This window comes from Diorhabda sublineata, chromosome 9 (assembly GCF_026230105.1).
Source record: "Diorhabda sublineata isolate icDioSubl1.1 chromosome 9, icDioSubl1.1, whole genome shotgun sequence".
Lineage (NCBI taxonomy): Eukaryota > Metazoa > Arthropoda > Insecta > Coleoptera > Chrysomelidae > Diorhabda > Diorhabda sublineata.
In genome coordinates, this window is record NC_079482.1 from 1,727,685 (window position 1) to 1,750,728 (window position 23,044).

General features: G+C 29.8%; 6 protein-coding genes across 11 annotated transcripts in view; 3 read left to right on the forward strand and 3 right to left on the reverse strand.

Moving 5' to 3' along the window:
* Positions 1 to 1,945: 1,945 nt before the first annotated feature.
* Positions 1,946 to 7,712, reverse strand: LOC130448806 (histone H4 transcription factor). Of its 3 annotated transcripts, none has more exons than XM_056786333.1 (8): positions 7,557 to 7,712; positions 4,094 to 4,238; positions 3,714 to 4,037; positions 3,497 to 3,658; positions 3,211 to 3,409; positions 2,789 to 2,924; positions 2,564 to 2,682; positions 1,946 to 2,466 (listed from the first exon to the last, which is right to left on the reverse strand). In XM_056786333.1, exons 1-8 carry the CDS (start codon positions 7,710 to 7,712, stop codon positions 2,007 to 2,009), a joined length of 1,701 nt encoding a protein of 566 aa, XP_056642311.1. In that variant the 3' UTR covers positions 1,946 to 2,006. The 3 variants fall into 3 exon arrangements, with proteins under 3 accessions (XP_056642311.1, XP_056642312.1, XP_056642313.1); XM_056786334.1 differs by having other exon boundaries at positions 2,007 to 2,466; positions 3,714 to 4,034; XM_056786335.1 differs by lacking the exons at positions 2,564 to 2,682; positions 2,789 to 2,924 and having other exon boundaries at positions 2,007 to 2,466.
* On the forward strand, positions 4,632 to 5,561 carry LOC130448808 (dysbindin protein homolog). The gene has a single exon (XM_056786336.1). It carries the CDS (start codon positions 4,773 to 4,775, stop codon positions 5,487 to 5,489), a length of 717 nt encoding a protein of 238 aa, XP_056642314.1. The 5' UTR covers positions 4,632 to 4,772; the 3' UTR covers positions 5,490 to 5,561.
* Positions 7,713 to 7,716: 4 nt separating the features above from the next.
* Positions 7,717 to 8,542, reverse strand: LOC130448809 (mitotic spindle assembly checkpoint protein MAD2B-like). The gene is made up of 4 exons (XM_056786338.1): positions 8,474 to 8,542; positions 8,131 to 8,419; positions 7,914 to 8,079; positions 7,717 to 7,855 (listed from the first exon to the last, which is right to left on the reverse strand). The coding sequence occupies exons 1-4, from the start codon at positions 8,487 to 8,489 to the stop codon at positions 7,724 to 7,726; spliced, it is 603 nt and encodes a 200-aa protein (XP_056642316.1). The 5' UTR covers positions 8,490 to 8,542; the 3' UTR covers positions 7,717 to 7,723.
* A 757-nt stretch (positions 8,543 to 9,299) lies between these two features.
* LOC130448651 (hyccin) lies at positions 9,300 to 15,001 on the forward strand. Its single transcript, XM_056786104.1, has 5 exons — positions 9,300 to 9,665; positions 9,717 to 9,881; positions 11,439 to 11,955; positions 12,010 to 12,153; positions 12,309 to 15,001. The coding sequence occupies exons 1-5, from the start codon at positions 9,510 to 9,512 to the stop codon at positions 12,560 to 12,562; spliced, it is 1,236 nt and encodes a 411-aa protein (XP_056642082.1). The 5' UTR covers positions 9,300 to 9,509; the 3' UTR covers positions 12,563 to 15,001.
* On the reverse strand, positions 14,894 to 16,024 carry LOC130448652 (uncharacterized). The gene is made up of 3 exons (XM_056786105.1): positions 15,895 to 16,024; positions 15,703 to 15,834; positions 14,894 to 15,033 (listed from the first exon to the last, which is right to left on the reverse strand). Exons 1-3 carry the CDS (start codon positions 16,000 to 16,002, stop codon positions 14,953 to 14,955), a joined length of 321 nt encoding a protein of 106 aa, XP_056642083.1. The 5' UTR covers positions 16,003 to 16,024; the 3' UTR covers positions 14,894 to 14,952.
* A 4,086-nt stretch (positions 16,025 to 20,110) lies between these two features.
* Positions 20,111 to 23,044, forward strand: part of LOC130448655 (RNA binding protein fox-1 homolog 1-like) — a 91,018-nt gene continuing 88,084 nt past the window's right edge. For all 4 annotated transcript variants that reach the window (XM_056786109.1, XM_056786110.1, XM_056786111.1 and 1 more), the window contains exon 1: positions 20,111 to 20,368. In XM_056786109.1, coding sequence (XP_056642087.1) covers positions 20,357 to 20,368 — 12 coding nt within the window. In that variant the 5' untranslated portion in view covers positions 20,111 to 20,356. The remainder of the gene's footprint in view (positions 20,369 to 23,044) is intronic.

Below are 23,044 nucleotides of genomic sequence, written 5' to 3' on the forward strand. Positions count from 1 at the left end.
TTCTTCGCGTTCAGCCAACTACATCGATCTCTAGTACGTTTTTTGTGTTAAATTTCGAAAACAATATTTTGATAACGTACAAATACGTTCCTTTGTATCGATTACTTCGCGTTCAGCCAACTGCACCGATCTCTAGTACGTTTTTTATGTTAAATTTCGAAAACAATATTTTGATAACGTACAAATACGTTCCTTTGTATCGATTACTTCGCGTTCAGCCAACTACACCGATCTCTAGTACCTTTTTCGTGTTAAATTTCGAAAACAATATTTTGATAACGTACAAATACGTTCCTTTGTATCGATTTCTTCGCGTTCAGCCAACTGCACCGATCTCTAGTACGTTTTTTGTGTTAAATTTCGAAAACAATATTTTGATAACGCACAAATACGTTCCTTTGTATCGATTTCTTCGCGTTCAGCCAACTACATCGATCTCTAGTACGTTTTTTGTGTTAAATTTCGAAAACAATATTTTGATAACGCATAAATACGTTCCTTTGTATCGATTTCTTCGCGTTCAGTTGACTGCACCGATCTCTAGTACCTTTTTCGTGTTAAATTTCGAAAACAATATTTTGATAACGTACAAATACGTTCCTTTGTATCGATTTCTTCGCGTTCAGCCAACTGCACCGATCTCTAGTACGTTTTTTATGTTAAATTTCGAAAACAATATTTTGATAACGCACAAATACGTTCCTTTGTATCGATTTCTTCGCGTTCAGCCAACTACATCGATCTCTAGTACGTTTTTTGTGTTAAATTTCGAAAACAATATTTTGATAACGTACAAATACGTTCCTTTGTATCGATTACTTCGCGTTCAGCCAACTGCACCGATCTCTAGTACGTTTTTTATGTTAAATTTCGAAAACAATATTTTGATAACGTACAAATACGTTCCTTTGTATCGATTACTTCGCGTTCAGCCAACTACACCGATCTCTAGTACCTTTTTCGTGTTAAATTTCGAAAACAATATTTTGATAACGTACAAATACGTTCCTTTGTATCGATTTCTTCGCGTTCAGCCAACTGCACCGATCTCTAGTACGTTTTTTGTGTTAAATTTCGAAAACAATATTTTGATAACGCACAAATACGTTCCTTTGTATCGATTTCTTCGCGTTCAGCCAACTACATCGATCTCTAGTACGTTTTTTGTGTTAAATTTCGAAAACAATATTTTGATAACGCATAAATACGTTCCTTTGTATCGATTTCTTCGCGTTCAGTTGACTGCACCGATCTCTAGTACCTTTTTCGTGTTAAATTTCGAAAACAATATTTTGATAACGTACAAATACGTTCCTTTGTATCGATTTCTTCGCGTTCAGCCAACTGCACCGATCTCTAGTACGTTTTTTATGTTAAATTTCGAAAACAATATTTTGATAACGCACAAATACGTTCCTTTGTATCGATTTCTTCGCGTTCAGCCAACTACATCGATCTCTAGTACGTTTTTTGTGTTAAATTTCGAAAACAATATTTTGATAACGTACAAATACGTTCCTTTGTATCGATTACTTCGCGTTCAGCCAACTGCACCGATCTCTAGTACGTTTTTTATGTTAAATTTCGAAAACAATATTTTGATAACGTACAAATACGTTCCTTTGTATCGATTACTTCGCGTTCAGCCAACTACACCGATCTCTAGTACCTTTTTCGTGTTAAATTTCGAAAACAATATTTTGATAACGTACAAATACGTTCCTTTGTATCGATTTCTTCGCGTTCAGCCAACTGCACCGATCTCTAGTACGTTTTTTGTGTTAAATTTCGAAAACAATATTTTGATAACGTACAAATACGTTCCTTTGTATCGATTTCTTCGCGTTCAGCCAACTGCACCGATCTCTAGTGCGTTTTTTGTGTTAAATTTTGAAAATATTGCGTTACCGCTCCAGTACAGCCTAAATTTTGGTATTACAACAAAACGAATTAATGTATTTATTCAGAAAAAAAAATATAAACACAAAAATTTGAAAAGAACTAGATCAAGTATTTTTAAAAAATTGATAATCGAGTATGCAAGTTTCAATTTCCTCCGTTTTATCAATAGCTTCCAATTTTGTCTCCACCACCGGATTCACATCCACGGGGGTGGCGTAATCCAAATCGGGCAACTGATCCATCGGTATGAGTTTAGATTGCACGACTTCGCATTTCATAATGTTCCCTTCCTCGTCCAGATCATTAATAGTAATCATGACATTCTCTTCGACGCCATCTCGATCGCCACCATCGTTCCGGTCCGCGTTCTCTTTACCCTCATCGGTAATATGAACCACGTAACCGGTTTTAGAATCACTATCGTATCTGAAGTTATACGACGGGGCTTCTTTCACGCTACCGCTCGCCTGCATCGACTCGCTTCGTATCAAATCCTGCGTCACTTCCAAGCTCTCGTAACGGACCGTTTGGAGCCTATGGATTCCGTCTTCATCTTTACGGTACCTACAAAATCGTCTCACCTAGAAGGTCTTCGCGCAGATGTACAACAAAAAGTGCGACACAAGGGTCTGTTTTGACGCCATTAACGATTAGAACTTACCGAAACCTGGTGTGACCCGAAGGCCATCGGTAATCGTGATATTCGGTTAAATGGGTGGTCAAATATGTACCGCGTTTATATCTTTTTTTACAACAATGACATTCATACACCGAACCAACCTAAAAATTCGAAAAAAAAAATATATTTCCACGATTAAGGGACCGATATGATCATTATTTGCGTAGGAAGGGATGAAAATCGAAGGGAAAACCGCTTTATATTTACCGAATCGTGCATTTTGACGCAGTGATTATCCATTCCGACTTTAGATCGGCATTCGAATTCGCACAGATAACATTTCAAAGGATTTTCTTCTTCGTGGATTTTCAAATGTGTGTTCAAATTATATTTTTCCACGAATCTGAAACGATTTACACACAAAAACACATTTTAAATACTATACACGTCAATATTTGTATCGAAAAAACCATCAATATATAGACACCGATCGACTCGAATCAATAATTGTAATTCTAATTTCTAAAAGTGCAAGAAAAAAAAGTGTGTTTGGCAACGGTGCATTCGACTCGGTAATTATCGGAAGAGTACGGGGCAGGGTTGCCAGCTCGGAGCGACAGAAATCCGGGATATTAAATAAGTTGTCGATGTCGACGGTTCTAAAAGGCGTTTAAAATTGTTTTACTCACCTTTTATCGCAATTCGGGCATCGATACGGTTTAAAATCGATGTGCTTGAATCGAATGTGTTTAGCTAGAACCGAAGGCTTCGAACAAGTCATATCGCACATGGTGCATTTGTAATGGTTAACGTGGGACCTCATGTGATCCCTGAGCAATCTTTCCGTGGGAAACAACTTGACGCATTGGGAACATTGATAAGTTTGTACTGAAACAAATAAATTTCCGGTTCGTTTTATCATTACTTTTTTTTTTTTTGTCTATGTTTCGAAACGAGCGATTACAACCGACTTACAAGCTGTCGATAATTGGGTTTTCTGGCGTTTCCTGTGATCGCAAAATTTGGTTTTATTCGAAAATAATCTGTTGCAATTGGCGCATCCCATTATTTTTTCTTTGGTGTGGGTTTTTAGGTGGTCGGCTAATTTTGTTTGGGTCGCGTATTTCGTATTGCAAGCTGAAACGATTCGATAAATTATTCTCGAGAATTGTTAACGCGTTTAAATACTTACCGTTCCAACAACATTCTATAACCTCATTATTTTTCGCCATTTTGGGATTATTTTTGATATGTACGTTCATGTGGTTCAGGAAGTCGAATATAGTCCAAAAACTGAAAGTGCAATGTTGCCATTCGCATTCGTAGCCCGATTTTAATGAGGGCAACACGCTCAAATACGATTCTGTGCATTTCGGTAATTTTTCCCTTGTTGCGACGTTATCGCCTATATTTTTCAATTTCGATAAGTAACCGTGGAAAGATAAATGTTGCATTAATAATTCTACACTTTCGATTTCCTCTGTATCGCAATCTATCCACTGGCATACGAGATCTTCTAAAATTATTATTTATTTAATCGTATTTTCATATTTCCGCCGAATTTATATTTACCCGAAGAATCGGTGGCGTGTTTCACCAAATGTGTATTAAAATTTTCCCAACAATTGAAAATTTCATTACAAGTACCCCATTTACATTCCAAGTTTAACCGTTCCTCGGACAACTTCACGATTTGACTCCTCTTTTTTCTCTTTATCTATGAAAATAATTTATAAACGTTGCCAAATATTAAACTATTTGTTTTAATATAAATTTCCGGTAAATGGAATATTAGTTATAGAATATAACACATAATACATGAACAAAATAATCGATTAATTTACGTCAAATTATAAATACTAATCGATTACATTCGACTGCTCGAGTGGTATTAGTCATAATTATATAATAAATAATCGCGTACAATCACGTAATTATAATCAAATCGTCATTTCTATTGATTAATTTAAACATAAATATAAAACTTTATATAAAAAAAGTTAAATATACACATAAATTTTAAAATTGAATTCAATAAATTATACGTCCGTTGTATGTAAGTTTAGACACAACTTACAAAGTGTCAATTGAATTGACAAATGACGTAAAACATACGTATTTGAGTGGAATGATTTGAAATTTATTTTACTTCTGTTGTTTGTGTAAATAAAATATTAAGTGAGATTTAATTTAGTATTAATAAATAATGTAAAAATTTTAACGTTCCTTTGCGTATATATAAAATAAAATAATGTTATCTAGTTTAAAGGAAAAGATACTAAATGTCTCGTTGTTTAACAATGGGGAGGATTCGCAGTTATCAAAAAAGAGATTGATAAACGTGAACGCGGGAGCAGAAATTTTAGCCCATTACCAAAATAATTGGGAAGAGCTACATGGGATAAACGAAGAAAGCGCAGAAAAAGCGGAAAAATTGGCAGATGAGATAGAAAAAATATCTACTTTTGTGAGTGATAATAAAAAAAACCTGGAATTTATTAATAACACAGTGTTATACTCAAAATTATCGTCGAGTATAAGTAAATGTTTGGAAGATATACAGCGGTTGTATGAATCATCGGAAAACATTGAAAAGAAACTGATAAAATTAGAGGATTTGATAGACGAAGCGGATTTTAATAAAATGAAAAACAGACACGTGTATCATTTAGAACAGTATAAAATGAGAAAAGATGAATCGTTAACTAATTTAACAGCGGAATTGAAAGTTAAACACCTCAAAAAAGTAGAAGAATACGAGTTGAGTAAAAAAGAGTTACTAAAAGAAAGGCAGCAAGTTTTTCAAGATGCGTTTAAGAACGACTTGGAAATTTATAAAAATTCGGGAATTGTCCCAGGTCAAATTCAAAATAAAAGACGAAATGGAGCATTGTTGGAAGAAATACAGCTAGATTATGACCAAAAGGAGTTGGATCAGTTTTTTAATGATGATATAAAAGGCAGTTAGTTATTATTTTGTTATATTGTTAAAAATGGAGAGGTATATTTTTGTATATATAAACATTTTATACTAACACAACTTTGACTTTTATTTGAATCACTTGGTATAAACAAAATTATCAATTTCTTATTCCTTAGACCTTTTTTATGTTGTCTATTTGATAACTTATTTGATTTTAGGTCTGATTTACTCGAAATTTCGTTCAAAAAAGAAAAAAACTTGACGTTTCGATCTTTATCAAAATATTAGGTCAAAACCTCAAGATTTTTTTCTGTTTTTGAACGAAATTTCAATTAAAAGAGCCCTAAAATTAAATCAAAATATTTTTTTTATTACTCTCTGTTGATCTTTATAGTACATTTGAACTACTAATTGCAGTGCTTACAATGAGGTTAGAAAAAATAGAAAAAAAATGTTGGATGGTCTTAAATACACAATTTAACTGCATCTGATTGATATTTTTTACATGTGAGTCATTTAGTTGAAAAAAAAAACAACATTAAAAGTGAATTATTTCAATACAGATCACTCAGAATGTTTAGTGGTACATTTGAACTACAAGATGTCTCAAAAGAAAGTTCAATGGGTTTAGAAGATCGAAAAGACCGGATCAGGATTGTATAAACCAAAATTTCGAATATCCAAAATCTTCTAGAAAGAGTGGAAACGTAGACAGTATTGACTTGTCTATTCAAAAGCATTCTATTGCTTCAAACGTGCATAGATCATCATTATTTCGCATTTTCACAAATATTTGGGGGTACAGGCTCACAAAATTTACTAGGATCAACAATTTAAGCCTCGGGGTGCTGGTCAGAAGCTTCATTTCGTAAACCAAATGATTCAGCGTTTTCCAACGTTTACCAACATCTTGTTCTTCATGTTTAAGTTGCAAAACTTTAATGGTTATAACCAAAGAACATGTGGAATAGATCTCCAGTAGAGGTGGCCTTGTACTAATTACGAGATGTTAAAATAATTAACAATCATGTTAAGAGGTATCGAATACACAATTTAACTGCATTTTTATGAATGTGCCACTATTGAAAGTGATTAATTTCAAGGCATATCACGCAGTGGTACATTTGAACTACTAATTGCATTGCAGTACCTATAAAACTGTTAAAAAATGGGAAAAAAATATAAGGTGGTCTCTAATACACAATTAACTGTATATAAATGATACTTTTGACACGTGGGTCGCTTAGATTGAGAAATCAATATTAAAAGTGATTTATTTCAATGCATATAACGAAAATGTTCTGTGGTACATTGCAACTACTAATTTCGGTACCTACAATGAGGTTAGAAAAAAACAAATACACAATTTAACTGTATAATATTCGAAAAATGTCCGTTTCAGCAACAACAAAAATTCTAAATGTGCACAAAAACTGAGACGATAAATCAAAAAATTATTTTTCATTTGGACTAACATATATTTTTAATTAACTTATAGCTAAAGGGACAGGAATTTTAAGAAACTAATGCTTGTAATAAAACGATTTTAGGAAATTTCTATAAGTTAATACAAAAAGTTTTTATCGGTCCACTGGTTAATTCAATAACGATAAATATTTGAAAATTCTTTGCAATATCTTCATTATAAGTGTACTGAATTAATCAGTTTTCATGAATAACAAATCTAAATTGTGCCACAACTTTTTGAACAAAATAAACAAACAAAAAAATTCATGATAATAACTTTATATTTCTTCTATCAAATTATTTTTTTATTAAATGAGTAAAATAATGTAGAATCGATTTATTAAGAATGAAAAATATCTAAGTATTATATCTGCATTGTTTTTTTTTTAGTATTTCCGCAAATCTAAAGCTACAGGACTAAATAGTTCCAAGTAGTTTTTCATTTATCATAAGAATCTATTTTTTCCAAAAAAAAAATAATATATAGGATAATTCTTGTTATTTACATAATGTTAGGTATAGGAATGATCCTTGTGATGCTTTATTTTTCACTTTAGTCTCAATTTTAATCAATTCGGTCAAACATTTTTATATACAAATAAATAGTATTGAGAGTGTATTAAAATAAAGGAAAATGATACTTACAGGTGATACTGGTTCATCTATAACTAATTCTGATTGGGAATCTTCCGAATTTAATGTGATTAACTTTCTTATTTTGGAAGGTTTTTCATTTTGCACCACATGCTCAAAAACAGCTAATTTATTTTTGCGTTTTCCATATTCTTCTTGTTCCTCCATTATATATTATATTAAATATCTTTTACGCTTTTTTCAACGTATAATTGTAGTTTTAATACATCAGATTGTAAAGAATTGAGAGGCACTATATCAACAGAATGATCTGAACAATCTTTTTCATATAATTCTACCCAAGGAAAATTCTAAAATATCAAATTTATCGTAGATTTGAAAAAATCTGCAAGTTAAACGCATACTTACTTCATAACTCGGATTCTGATTAAATTCCAAGTTTGAATAAGCTGTTACCTGAAGTCTTATACTAAAAGTCGAATTTTTATCCAAACCTTCTAAATAATCTAAAGTAGTATGCAATTTTAAAATAAAGTTTCTCATAAATTGCTCAAGATCAATTAAAAAAGGATCACTAAAAAATTTTTAACATAAAAATAATACACAGCATTACGAAAATTATTACCTTTCAGTATTAGTTTTAAGATCTAATATTTCAAAAATATATTTCTCACAGATAAAATCTCCGTTATGTATACAGAGATATATTTTATTGAGCTGATTTTTTTTAGAATGGAAACTAATTGCTTTCAAAATCTCCTTAATGTATTCGTTTACATCTGGTTGAATGCACTGGTAGACGGCTACTCCATATTTTCGTCGTCTCGAGAATATTGCTTCTGGATAAAGTTTCTTAGCATACAGAATGTTGTGAATAACAACTTCCACAAATTCACACAAAATATCAGAAGGTGCTAAAATTTGCACTAGTAATAATTTCGAATAATAATAATATATTTGTTATTTACCAGTTTTTATAGACATACCAACTAACTCATAATCTGTCGATATAAATGTGTCATAGTTTGAAAAGTGACTTTCCCGCTTAAAATATTTCACACTGTTGCCAGGGTTCGAAATTTTTACGATTTACAAGGTTTGTTCCAAGTTGCTAATCAGGACCGTTCTTTGAAGCGTTTAAATGATATTTTCTACAGAATCTCCGGTTATGCACGGTTCTTGTAACAGTACTTATTATCAATTCAGTATCGAAAAGGGAACAGTTCACAAACGATACCTAAGTTGGAACACGTAATCTCTATTGCGGTTTTTTGATGGGTTGGAACGAACCTATTATTGTAGTAGCTAATTATTATCACAAAACCTTTACAAGTATAGTTTTTATAAAATCTATAAGGTTTTGAAAGCATTTTCTAATAACTTATAAATATAAAATGTTTCAAAAATGGATTTCGACAGTACACGTCATCATCAAAATAGAAATCTTGTTTTGTCTATGTTTATACCAAATGAGAACATTAATTATTTACAATAACTCATCCTCAATATTGATTTCATGTTTTTATTTCCATTTGTTCTCAATTTTCTTCGATTTTCCATTAAAAAAATTCGTTTTGATAATTTAAATTAGTAAATTGGAAATATGGTAGAATTAAGATTAAAAAAATTGCATCTAATTCATAAATTTTATCCTACGAGAGTGAGTTTTCAAAATTATTATAATATAATAACAAAAAGTTGTACAAAAATTTACATTAGAAAACTTTTCGACTCGTATTAGTTTGTAGATTATATTTTTTTGCACTTAGTATGGCAACTATGTAAATAACATTTGACACTTGATGTTTTTGGTTTGTTTTGACGTTTTTAGTGTACTTTAAACTAATTTTTAATTAGCAAGTAAATTAATAATTATGAACATTAATTTTCGTAATAGATTATAAAGAGATGCACTAAACTATGTATGCGTAGATATATTTTAAAATTAACTGTGTTTATAGCTTCGTATATCGAATTTGTTTGAAATTTCTACAGGAGACAATAATGGCAGATAATCTAGTGCTAGATTGGCTGGATGAATTCGAAGCATTAACAGAAAGTGAAATTCACACGTATTCTACAGAACAAGAACATAATCATGAAGTTATGATAGCACTGTACCACGTTTTATCTGAACCACAAAAATACAAGTCTGATCATGTAATTAATTAGGTGTAACCTTGTACTTTTATTGAATTTGAAAATTTTTAGCTAATTGATGGAATTTGCCAACAGTTGCTAAATTTTTATAGATCCGGGGAGGCTCATTTAAGAAGATTTACTATACAGTTTATTCCTACTTTGGTCTTTTTACATCTTTCAGATAAATCTTATTCTGCTATCCAAACTTTATTAGTGAGTTTATACAATTTAGAAGTAAGTATTTATATATTTTTAGCAATTTTATATATACTATCGCGGTCCCCTCGTTTTTTAGTCTAAAAAAATCAAAGTTATATTTTGATAATGTTTTTTTAAATTCTTGATTTTACAGTGTAATTATTGAAAAACATTGGGGGATACACAAAAATTGATTTTTTGATTTTTAATGTTTAAAAAAAGGCCATTTTTTGTATTTAGTTAATTGTTTATAACTTTTTTGCAAAGCATCAAGGGAGTTTGAAAAATTCTAAAAAACTGCTTATTATTAAAAATAAAATTTGATTAATGTTAATATCAACTTTTTTATTTAATAATCTTATAAATCTAACCTCATTGATGATTTCACAATGTAATATTTTCATTTTTACAGGCAATTAAATATATTTTTATTAAAAAAAAATTGTTAAAGTTTTTAATAAATAATTTTAAAATAATAAAAATAAAGGAAATTAACATCATATTTAAATTTTTGGAGGGGAAGGGTTTTTGTTTTAAGCAGTAAAAACAATATATTTTTTAAAATTTTGCAAAATTTGTTTGTTTGGAATAAATCAATAAAAAAAATATAAAAATCACTTTTCATTATTTTAAGTGAAGTTAGCAACATTTATATGCGAATGAGTGGTTTATATGAACATTTAAAGCCTTAAAACTAACTTATTCTCTAATTTTTTCAATCCCGCAATTTTTTATTCATAAAATGAAGATTTGAAATTAAAATAATTGAAATCTAGTGATTTTTCCATTTTTTATAACCAAAAACACAAACTGACAGTTGCAGTATAAATTAAAGGGTGCAATTTCGAAAAGAACCCCTGATTTTGCTGAAATTTTTTCCAGATCTTTGGATTTGTACTGACAAAGCTTCGTTTGTCCCCAAATCCCTTCAAAGTTAAATCAATTTTTGTAAATATCTCTGAAAATATTGATTTTAGAGAAGAAAGTTTAAAATAAAAAATGAAGCTCATAAAAAGCTCCACAATAAAGGTTATATACATTTTTTACATAGATCTTTCTATTTGGCAGTTATGACCCAACTAACCTATCCTAATCTTCTGCAAGTGTGCAACTGGCCGAGCTATTTTGAATCACAATAAGATATTTAGGTTTATATAAAAAATGTATATAACCTTTATTGTAGAGCTTTTTATGAGCTTCATCTTTTAATTGAAACTTTTTTTTCTAAAATCAATATTTTCAGAGATATTTAATTTTATATAATATATAATTTGACTTTTGTCGGGATATTTTGGGTCATAACAACCAAACGAAAAGGTTTATGTAAAAAATGTGTATAACCTTTATTGTACAGCTTTTAATGAGCTTCATTTTTTAATTTAAACTTTTTTCTCTAAAATCAATATTTTCAGAGATATTGGATAAAACCTTTCAGCAAAATCAGGAGATTTATACTATCATGACTCTATTCAAAATAATCATATTCTAAAACTATTTCTACACTTTCTTTTCCTTTGTTTCATATTTGTTTGTGTTATCATACCCTAGATTTTGTTATTTCGCTTATTGGTTCTCCAGTATTAACCCTTTTAGGTAATCGATTCAAAAGGTCAACCTAGAACTGTTTCCTTTCGAATCCCTAGTATCGCCCAATCTTCAATATACCACGATTCCAGTAATTTAGAACCAGCTTTCATAGCTGAAAATTCCTTGCGAAGATGGGAGGAATGTAATACGAAATTAGTTAGTTGGGGTCCTCTACCTCAAGTGGATTGTCTCAACGCCCAGAATAGACAAAGAGTCGTTACGGCTCTAATTTTCCTATACAATCAACAAATATCCAACGTTATCATCCAAGGTATAGAGCAAACTTGTAGAGGAATATCCAGGTTAGTATCCCAAGGATTCAACAACACTTCGGAAAGCAATAGAAGTTCCTTAGCCAGTGATAGTAGTATACAAACAAGTTTAAGACCAAGAATACCGGTTTCGAGCCCATTATTAGTTGAATTGCTTCATATTATTTACCATGCAGCTGAACGATGTGCCGTTGGGGCTGTTCAAGCCCTCCACGACGTTATACATAGAGCTAAATATGAATCATATGCAGGTAAAGTTACATTTTTAGATATTTTTTCTTATAATAACGAATGAATTTGTTTAGAGGTGTTGTTAGCTGCTAATGCGATTAAAAATCTCCTCCAAAACTCGCCTTCGATAAGTGGAGTTACCCCAAGACCGTCTCATACCCACAGTGTGTCAAAATCTATGATAACAAATGCGTCGTTTAGAACGAAAAAACTTCCAGGTAAGTTTTTGGTAACTTTGTATATTAATTTCAATTTTTTTCTGCTTAGATATGAATTAGAAATTTTTTTCGGTACCATTTGAGCTGTATCTAATTTTATACTGATTATTTTTGCTATGCTGCAGCCTAGTACTAGCTTACTAATTGTTTTTTAGATGACATTCCCATCCAAGACCCCAATCAGACCGTACTAGGCGAAGCCGGTTTGGATTCGATAACCGAAGAACAAGAAGATACGGAAAAATCGAAAAGTAAAGGGGCCCTGAAGCATTTACCGAAGATACCAGGCATCGGTAAGAAGCACAAAGTGAAAAATAATCCGCAAGGGGATCAGATCGATAGCGGAGATGCCCATAACGAAAATTTTATGAATGATACTAACCATTCTGTTCACGTTAGCGCCGTTTAACTATATATAAATATTAATAACAATGCTCTAGATTCGAAGAAAGGTTTTAATATTTTCATATTACGATACGTGGAAATTTTTAGGGTCTGATATGAAGAAAGGCGCATCGACGAATACTATTGGATCAGAGAGAGAAATAACTGGAAGGATTTTCTAGTACAAGTACGGTGAGTCGATTAAATTTGTATTAAATCACATTTTTATGTATTTAAAACATTGAGTCAAGTAATTGTTATGAAACAAAAATGTTTTGGTTAAAATATATGTTGGACAAACAATTAGATTGTTTGAATAAAGTATTAACGTACATATATAATACTAGGAAATCGATTTTGGGGGAAATTGTATTTTTAAGGGAAAATGCAAGTAGGAAAACAATTTTTTTTTAATATAAACAATTGTCATTTTTTAAATACCTACAGAAAATAATAGTATTATTCAACAATAATAAAAATCTAGTAGTTGATTTAGCCACCGATTTAAAATTTTATAAACAAATCAAAAACTTGTTCGTAAAATGAAAAAATGTGTCAACGAAAAGCTTTTGGATATACAAAGCAAAGTATGTGGATGAAAAATATCGATTTTCAAGTTTTTCTTTGATCATTTTTCGCTTTATTATACCATGCGGTTGATAATTTATGATATTGCAATACTAATTTTAATAGTTGGCTATTACCTTCTACATAGCAATCGTTTATAATTAAAAAAATTAAAATTATTAGTAACTTGTATTATTTTTTTGTTATAAAAACCTTTCTTCTAATTAATGGGGTGGTAGAAATACTTATTTTTTCTATAAAAGTGTACCTCTTTTCAAAATTTTGAATGTTCCTGTTTATATTAATCGAATTATGGATATTCGAAATGTTTAAATGAATTTTTATCTTATTTATTTTACATTGATGTGATTTTTAAAAATTTATGAAATCAATCGTTAATTTATTAATATTTCTTGGTATTATTTATACTTTTTGGAACATACTATATATAAATAAACATAAATTTATTTATTTTCTCACTTTTTAGACCTTTTTAGCATTATTTTTAGTTATTAAATGTGATTTTAGATCTATTTTATTAAATAGTGTGTCTTTTTTGAATTAATAATGATTTTTGACCTTTAAGATAATTATAGTAAAAGCAAAAACATTCTATTTATTAAAATTAATGTGAAATCAAAAACGTTTTTTCAATAAAATTGAAAATTATACATAAAATTATTTATGAATATATTGTTACATTTTTTTTCTTCGAGAATTGTGCCTATATACTTAAATTTTCCTAAAAATAATTCGGGTTTATTCAATTTTAATTAATTTAATCGTTTTATGATATTCTATCGAAGTTCTAGTCAAAAATAACCGATTTTCAAATAGTGGGACATTTGAACTACTTACCTTGTTTTGAATATTTTATAATGATATAACATTTACATATATTAATTTTTTTATTTAATATTTGTTATATAAAAAGAAAATTTTATTAATTTCAATTCGTGTTTCATTTAACTTGCCTAAATGTAAAATTCTAGATTTCTAAGCATTATAATGACTAGTTAGATTTCCATAATTGAATATATCATTATAATATTTCCTAAAAACGTTACTATTCATTGATTTTCCATTTTTTCCTGTGCAATTTTTAACAAAAATTTCGATTTCTTTTCGTTAGTTCGAATTTTTCAGTACTAACACCTCAACTAACGATCACAGCATCTAAAAACGTATAATTGTGTATCTCACCTTTTTTTCATTAATTTTTCTTACACTATATTACTGAATTTTCCAAATATTTGATACAAATCTAATTTTTCTTCAGCTTTTTTTAAAACTTTCCTAATAATTTCGTTTTAACGAATGAGTCATTGATATATTATGATGTTGAATTATTTTCTTCTTTTTCTTGTAAAACTATAAAGCCTTGTTAGGTTATATATTCATCTATTAATTAGGAAACGTCTAACTGTCAAATTAAATTTCAATAACAAATTTTTATTATTCAATAAATCATCAATAATTTATTTTTTTTTTAAGTGTAATTAAAAATTTGGGCAGGAAATTTCGAAAATAAAAACGAGTTAATTAATCAAAAACGATATAATTCGTAAAAGTAACTGATGACATTTTTTATAAGACAGAAGTAAAAGACGTCATTTATTTTCATATATACGAGGTTGGTTCGAATAATACAGTAATTAAATGCACTTATTTAGAATGTTAATAACAAAAATAAATGTTTAGCAAACTTATAATTTATACGAAATAACTCGATTGGATAAAAAAATTCGAAAGTTTATGTTAATTAAAATACATTTTGACTAATGTGTATTTGTAAATTGTAAAATAGTCTTAGGTGTTTGTTATTAATATATTGGTGTATAGCCATGGTTATGGGCGAGATCTGTTGTATCGTTGAATAAAACATCCTTTGAATGAATTTAGTCTTACATCTACCTCTCCTTCCTCCAACTAAAAAAAAAACAAACACTACTCGTTGATTACGAGGTATATTTGGTAAGTATCATTTTTCGAAACGAAGATACAGGGGGACGTTACAGAATACTGTTCCTAAGAAATAAATATTTAGATCTATGGAATGAATAATCACAGATCTGAAAATTATAGTTCATTACGAGGGATATTTGGTAAGTATCATTATTCGTCGAAAAAAATTGGAAAAAATATACAGGGGGACGTTGCAAAATATTGTTTCTAAGAATTAAAATCTATAGAATTATCGAATGAACAACTATAGATATACAAGTCTAACAAACAACAATAACTACGAGGGATATTTGATAAATACAATTATTCAATAAAAAAAATTGGAATAAATATATAGGGGGGCGTTACAAAATATTGTTTCTAAGAAATAAAATCGTTAGATCTATGGAATGAATAATCACACGTATACACGTCTAACAACATTAACTACGAGGGATGTTTAGTAAGTATCGTTACTCGTCGAAAAAAAATTGGAATAAATATACAGGGGGAGGGTGCAAAATAATGTTTCTAAGAAATAAAATACATAGAATAATCGAACGAACAATCCCAGATATAGAAATCTCACAATACTACGGGGTGATTAAATAAAAACCGTGTATTTTAATGTATGTAAAAGTTTTACGAACGTACCAAATCTGGTTGATACAGTTCCTTGTAACAGGAAGGGGAAATGCACTGTCGAACGCATAATATTTTTGACACGCCATTTTTTCCAATGCATCCTCTTTGACACGCCGCTTCTACTTCTCTATACATAACCTCCTAAAACATACCTGATCCCCTGGCAACAAAATCTTTGATCAAAGACTATATTCTACTCACGTTTTTATTTGTTTCTTTGTATTGAAATTCTGGAAACGTATAGGTTACTTTTCCTTCATATTCATCTGTAATTATAAAAATTACCAATATAATACCGAAAGTATTCATTTGAGGATTGCACAGAATGTCAAAAAGCGTGAGAGCATGCGCAGGCGTCTCGATCAATATCGGAGTTATACAGGGTCATTTATTAATATAAATATAAGTATTTCTCGTAATTTAAAAAAAAATTAACGTACTATATTTGAATTAGGCATTTCAACGTATTATCTACGAACTAAATTTCGTTGTTGAAAAAACGCAAGAAATAAAAAAAATCGTGTTTCTAATAAACTTATATTTTCATTATTACGTCTTTTAGTATGATCCCTGTACATTTTCAAGTCGTTTCCACTTAATTCGTATCTCTATATATTACAAAATAAATATCAATATAATGGCCATTGATAATAACGTCATATCCGTCACCTTATTGAACTATTACGTCGCCATATTGTACGGTAACTTGCCGTACCGAATCAGCTGTAACAACAAACACAACAGCGTTGCCAGTTGACGGATCATTATTTCAACTTTAAATTATAAACATTAAATATTGGTATTAATTATTTTACCACTACTTTATGACAACAACTCATTGTTGGGACGAAATATCAATTTTAACAATAATTTTAGTGAAATCATTTTGACGCACTCGCGCCGTAATTCCGTAACGGATACGTGGCAACGCTGTAACTCATGTAAACGTCAAAATTTAAATGCGCACTCGTCTTAGTTTATCCTCCCCTCCATATCTATACTAATTTCTCAAATGTTTTTCATGTTATAAACAATATATAATAACCCCAAATATTCAAAGAACAACAATTTTTTGACAATTTATTCTTTACATCAATTATTATATTAGTGATAATATACAAAATATATGAAAACATTTTCTTATTGATATTCACACACTTGTTATTTTAATTCATTTCAAGACAACTTAGTTGTTTCTACGACTTTTTTGTTTTAATAATAGCTATGATAGTGAAAGTGATTAATATAAAGGAACTACCCTGTATATTTTAATTGAGGTAAAAATAAAAATGTAAATATTGTAATGTCGGGTATGGTAGGAAGTAAAAACATTTCATATTAATATTGTTTCTCAACAATAACCTATTTTTTAATGTTTCATAATAAGATTTATGTTAATTATAATTATTAATTACCTTAATTGTACATAACCTATAGGTAAAATTAATTTGGGCATGCCCAGTGATAGATCGATAAATCAATCGAATAGTTTATCATAGACAAATACTGAAACGATTGAACCAGACAGTCGCTTTGTAGACTGTTTTTTGTTTAAGAAGAATTGGCGGATTATAAGGATGGAACTAGTTAATTTCTATTTCTATTTCTAAGAGATTAGTACTTTACATAAATTCATTTAGGAAAGGCATATCATTTTTCTCCATGTTGAAAAATAATTTAGTGTGTTCTAGAAGACGTCTAGCGCTTATGCAAGCGGAATTGAATTCAGAATGGCACAATATTAATTTGGGAATATGGGTATGTAAATATTTTACTCTAATCATAAATTAGTATTTGTTCAATTATCAATTTTTATCGGATATAATACCACGTTACTAATTAAATAATATAAAATGATTCTTTTAAAACCGTTTTATATTTAAGATGTTTGTTTTTCGAAATATTTAACTTCAATTTTTTTGCTTGATTTGTCTAGTAGGTGTCAGTGACATTTCGTGGAAATGATCTCGTCTAGACGTTTGGCTTTTTATGTTATCTATTGTGAATTTTAAGTTCCATGTTAAATAATCAGTAATATTAATTAAAAATATAAATGAAAAAGAGTAATATAGAAATGAGACTTTATTTTTTCAATAGTTTCGTGTGTTTCATAATTTATCTTTAGTAGCTTTATTGTTTTATAAGCATAAACCACATAACCTTACTTTCTTCACGAATATATAGGTATCAAAACAATTCCACCAATAATAAATGTTGGTAATTGTAAATTCGTATTTTTAACCGATATTGAAATTGAGGAAATGCTTTCCAACTGAGTAAATATTTAAGAAAATGTTTTGGCAAAACTTTGAAAAGATTATATGATAGAAATAACAATAATATCGTTATACATTTTATTTTTATTACGAGATGTAGTCATATTCTATGTATTGTGACTAGTTTTATCCAGTTCCTGCTACTCCATAGCAATGTATGTAGTGTTACATAGATTTTGAACAATTCAACAACAATAAATCTTGTTTGGAATGAAAAAATTACCTAAAGGAACGCTATAATTTGTCTATGGTGATAATCTAGTAACTTTAATACATATAAGTGGAAATGAGGACAAGAAATGACGTGCTTGGACCTCAAAAACTGATAAAAGTGATATACGACACAACGTGTGATGAAAACCAGTTGAAAATGGCTCTTATTTTACATAATAACCACGTTACTATTTAGCTAAACGTCTTTCCGTTTATCTACACCCGCTTTATTCACCGGATTTAATACCATGCGAATTCTGGTTCTACTAAATGCGCCAAAAGACACTAGAAACACGAAAAGATTTGTAATTTTTTAATATCCCTCGTATTTAAATACATATTGCGGTAAATATCAATTGTAGTTTTTCAAACTGATTCTATCTATTTCTTAATTTATTAGTACTGGCTTATCTCTATTATTTTTTATCTACTTTTTTATTTCATCGTATTTCTTCTGCATTGCCTATTTTTTTTGTAGTATTGTCAATAAATTCATGTATTCAAAGCTTGTATTAACATAACAAATATAGACGTAATTCGAAGTGGTCTTAGAAAAGAGTTATTTTACATACGGGATTGTATAAGGGATCCCAACATTCCCAACTGCGAACCTTCTTCATCGACTCTGCTCTCTAGCTAAACATTGGACGCTAGATAATTGGACTCACTTTTGTCTTAGTCGCATTATTTTAACTGAATATAAAATATTTTAGGAAAAGTATTTTTGAAACCAACTCTACACCGTTTTGGTATAAATGTATATATAAATTTCTTTAATTTCTTATTTCTTAGATATTTTGATATATTAATGCATCTAAATGTTCTTGATTTTAGGTCTCTTCTGTTTAAAAATCAGTTTTTTTTAATAATTTATGAAAAATTATTAAAAAGAACTAATTTTAGAACAGAAGAGACATAAAATCAAGAACATTTAGAAGCATTTATATATATATAGATACATTTTTTTTTTCAAAAGATTTTGGTGTCACTTTTTATAATTTCCATAATTTTCCAACCTGAATAATCTACGTATCATTCTTCTTTTTATTCTGATGGTATTTGCTTTATTACTTCTAATTCTATAAATAGTGTTGAAAATGTTTTTATTTTCATCTTATTAAAATAAGACCAGTTTACTGTTACCCATTAATCCCTCTACCTCTCCTGTGCGCTTCACGATCCGTCAGACCGGCGTTCATTGATCGACCCCACCATATTTCTGCGACGTTGCCACGTTGCTTTTATCTTTTATCGAAACTATTCTGTAGGTACTTTTATTTATTTTTTCTCTTTTATTAATTCTCCTTTTTTTTCCTTCACTTAATCGTTTTTAAACACATTATCGACGTTATCTATAGAAATTTATATTCTATTGACAATTTTTATTGATAACTTATTTCATAATAGTACGCCAATGATTAAATATTTTTATTATGGCTAGGATTACAAACAAATATCTGATCTTATATTATACTTGAGATGTTTTTGTTATGATACATCTTTTTTAAACCGATTTTTAAGATTCCCGATTAAAAAAAAAGAGATTTGTTGATAAAAGGAATAAAAAAACTGTATAAATATTTATGTATGATTAAAATAACTAAATTTATCTCGAAATTAATCTAAATCTTTAGTTTTGTACAATTTCTTGCTGTAATGAAAATATTTTAATTATTTTAGTGAATGAATATACAAGTTATCGATTTTTTTAGAATAAACTATATATAAATTTTTGTATTTCCTTCCTTTAGCTACGTTTTTTATTACAAAAGAAACTGTTGTTCCCCAATTCGTATATCCGGTATAATCCAAATTTATAAATTGTCTTTAGTTTCTTGTGAAACGATATAACGTGACAACAGCGCTTGCCATACCTACAGCTACACGCTTTCATGCTTCCCTCCGCCTTCTTGCGTTCTGTACCGCTCTATCGTCTCTAACGAGTTGCCAGGGTAGTTCGAAAACCCTGCTCGACAAAGGTCGGGCGTTGTTCTTCAGTTTCAGCAAAGCCACACATCGTGAATGAATCGAATGCTGTGATTTTTGTGTAGTTCCAGTAAACCCAGTGCCAATTTTATAAACATTTCGCCTTTGTGCAGTGATTTTTAACTAACCGTTCCGTAAAATCAGTCAAGCTGTGGGGCGCCGGCGCTTTTTTTCTTCCCCCCCAGGGGATGTACTACCCGGTAAGTCGAATGTTTTCAATAAAAACAAGTTATTTCGTGGTAACGCGCGTATATCGAACATGCTGTCAGAACAACGTATTTCGTCATTTGTTTCTGTTTAATGTTTACCAATTAGGAAGCAGCATCTCTCTCATCGACAGTCGTTTACTAGACCAGATGTGTGTATTATTATTACATGGACGTACGTTGTCGCTTCCATTGGGTTTTCATCTTGTTTACTTCTAGTCTGGTTACAATTAATTTACTTTGTATTAAATAGATAGAGGCTTAAAGGTTATAGTTATATATTAATAGTATTGTTTTTTTTTTTTCTATTTATTTGCGCGTATAAAATTGATTTATCTAAATATATTTCAACATTTTCGGATAAAAGTGATATTCTATTCTGTTTTATCTGTTGAAAGTGATAGTGAAACGAAACCTTATTATCTGAATATAGGTAGACTGCGGTCAGTTTATCAACAATATTAATACAAAGGATATTACATATTTTTTTGTCAATCGTGATAATTATATACAACGTGTCCTATAATAGGTGAAACGACTCTAGTAAGAAATAATTCTTGATTTCAATTTTTGAGGTTAGCATTATATTTGACAGATTTTAATTTTGAAAAATTAAGTTTTAAATAACTTTTTGTCGTATTTACAAATACGTTGTTATATAAACCTGTAGACAAAAATGTATTTTACGAAAATATCGTAATACTCATTTTTTTTTCAAACAAATTAGTTTTTAAATAGACAGGGCCGGACTCCAAATAAATATAAATAATATTAAATCGAGATTTTTTTATCTTTTACAATATGTATTAGTTAGATTAAAATAAGGATCAATACCACTTGTGAATACGTAGTATAGTCCAAAAGTTCTTAACCTAAAATTGAAATAATGGTCATAAATAACATAAATTTTGTTTTTCAATATATTTCCACGCACTTTTTAGGACATGATGAAAATAATACCGCGAGTAAAAAAAATCGAGACAGAAGATACAGAAATACGTTTTTTTATATAAAATATATTTGGATTGATTCGGTTTTATTTAATAGACTTTTGTTTTTGTAACTACGCACTTTAAATAAAATGAGGATTCATTCTAAAGTAGACGCGTAATCCTTATATATATATAACGTCGTCCTTCAAATAATTTATACATGGTCAAATATCGAACAAAAGCTTAGACCTCAATTAAATACATATTTTGTTTTAATTAATACAAAATAATTGGATGTATACGTCAACATAAATACGAGGAAGGTCCCCGAGTACCTGGCGTGACCTAGAGGTGGCGGTAGTTGCTTGAATTCACCGTTTTCGTTGTTGTTTTACATCAGTCGTCGATTGGATGATTTCCTTGAATCGTTATTTACGCGAAATTGATAATGTGGCAACAACGCGCCCGTATCAGTTCGTTCTGAAAGAAAAGTGTGTTTATAAAACAAAAAAAAACCTTTACAAAGTTATACAAAGGAATTTGTGTTTTGAACAGCACAGACCGATGATTATATTTTTTTTATCGTAGTCTGTATATTGATCTTTAACCTTGTATTCTTTACTTAATGATAAAAACAAGAAACTGAATTGTGTTTACACGGTTCTTGGTACGCGCCGACTTCGTATATACGAGGTTAAATGGAAAGTTTCGAGAACAATAACCATTTAATGTTGTTTAGTAACAATGATGATTCATTTAACGACTTTGTCAGTAATAATTGACTTTAATTAACTTATAATCCGGTGAAAATGAACGGTATTTCGGTCACAACTCTTGATGAACTTCATCCTCACTTTTGATCAATTGCTTGTAGTAAATCTTTAGCGTTCTGTTTGACAAACTCCTTGATTACTGTTAGTTGAAGTCTCGTCGTCACATATTTTATGATTTGATGCGTTATTTAATTCAATTAATTGATTTGGGAATGACTGGTTGTGTCAAAACTTTACGTAGATCTATCATTGTTTCCAACGCGCGTATATGCGTTCGTTTTGGGTTTTTGAGGTTACTAAAACCACAGAACTCATCCTAAGAAGAAATTTTACAAATTTAGTTGTTATTCGGTGGAAAAAACATGGTGGATTTTCGATGCAGTGTCAAATCTTTACGTAGATCTTTCAATGTTCGATTAAGAGCTTCCAACGCGCGTATGTGCGTTCGTTTTGGGTTTTTGAGGTTACTAAAACCACAGAACTCATCCTAAGAAGAAATTTTACAAATTTAGTTGTTATTCAGTGGAAAAAACATGGTGGATTTTGAATGTACTGTCAAATCTTTACGTAGATCTTTCAACGTTCGATTAAGAGCTTCCAACGCGCGTTTGTGCGTTCGTTTTAGGTTTTTGAGGTTAGTGAAACCACAGAACTCATCCTAAGAAGAAATTTTACAAATTTAGTTGTTATTCGGTGGAAAAAACATGGTGGATTTTCGATGCAGTGTCAAATCTTTACGTAGATCTTTCAATGTTCGATTAATAGCTTCCAACGCGCATATGTGCGTTCGTTTTAGGTTTTTGAGGTTACTAAAACCACAGAACTCATCCTAAGAAGAAATTTTACAAATTTAGTTGTTATTCGGTGGAAAAAACATGGTGGATTTTCGATGCAGTGTCAAATCTTTACGTAGATCTTTCAATGTTCGATTAAGAGCTTCCAACGCGCGTATGTGCGTTCGTTTT

Excerpts from the sequence above, each read along its gene's own strand:
- LOC130448651 (XM_056786104.1), top strand. The coding sequence starts at position 9,510 with ATGGCAGATAATCTAGTGCTAGATTGGCTGGATGAATTCGAAGCATTA. Across the intron at positions 9,882-11,438 it reads TGAGTTTATACAATTTAGAA|GTAATCGATTCAAAAGGTCA; the intron begins GTAAGTATTTAT and ends TAACCCTTTTAG. Across the intron at positions 11,956-12,009 it reads TAAATATGAATCATATGCAG|AGGTGTTGTTAGCTGCTAAT; the intron begins GTAAAGTTACAT and ends GAATTTGTTTAG.
- LOC130448809 (XM_056786338.1), bottom strand. Across the intron at positions 8,080-8,130 it reads CTTAAAACTAATACTGAAAG|TGATCCTTTTTTAATTGATC; the intron begins GTAATAATTTTC and ends AAAATTTTTTAG. Across the intron at positions 7,856-7,913 it reads ATCAGAATCCGAGTTATGAA|AATTTTCCTTGGGTAGAATT; the intron begins GTAAGTATGCGT and ends TTGATATTTTAG.
- LOC130448652 (XM_056786105.1), bottom strand. The coding sequence starts at position 16,002 with ATGAATACTTTCGGTATTATATTGGTAATTTTTATAATTACAGATGAA. Across the intron at positions 15,835-15,894 it reads ACAAAGAAACAAATAAAAAC|GAGGTTATGTATAGAGAAGT; the intron begins GTGAGTAGAATA and ends GGTATGTTTTAG. Across the intron at positions 15,034-15,702 it reads AACTGTATCAACCAGATTTG|TTGGAGGAAGGAGAGGTAGA; the intron begins GTACGTTCGTAA and ends TTTTTTTTTTAG.
- LOC130448806 (XM_056786333.1), bottom strand. The coding sequence starts at position 7,712 with ATGGAGGAACAAGAAGAATATGGAAAACGCAAAAATAAATTAGCTGTT. Across the intron at positions 4,239-7,556 it reads TAGATGAACCAGTATCACCT|ATAAAGAGAAAAAAGAGGAG; the intron begins GTAAGTATCATT and ends TTATTTTCATAG. Across the intron at positions 4,038-4,093 it reads ACACGCCACCGATTCTTCGG|AAGATCTCGTATGCCAGTGG; the intron begins GTAAATATAAAT and ends TAATAATTTTAG.
- LOC130448808 (XM_056786336.1), top strand. The coding sequence starts at position 4,773 with ATGTTATCTAGTTTAAAGGAAAAGATACTAAATGTCTCGTTGTTTAAC.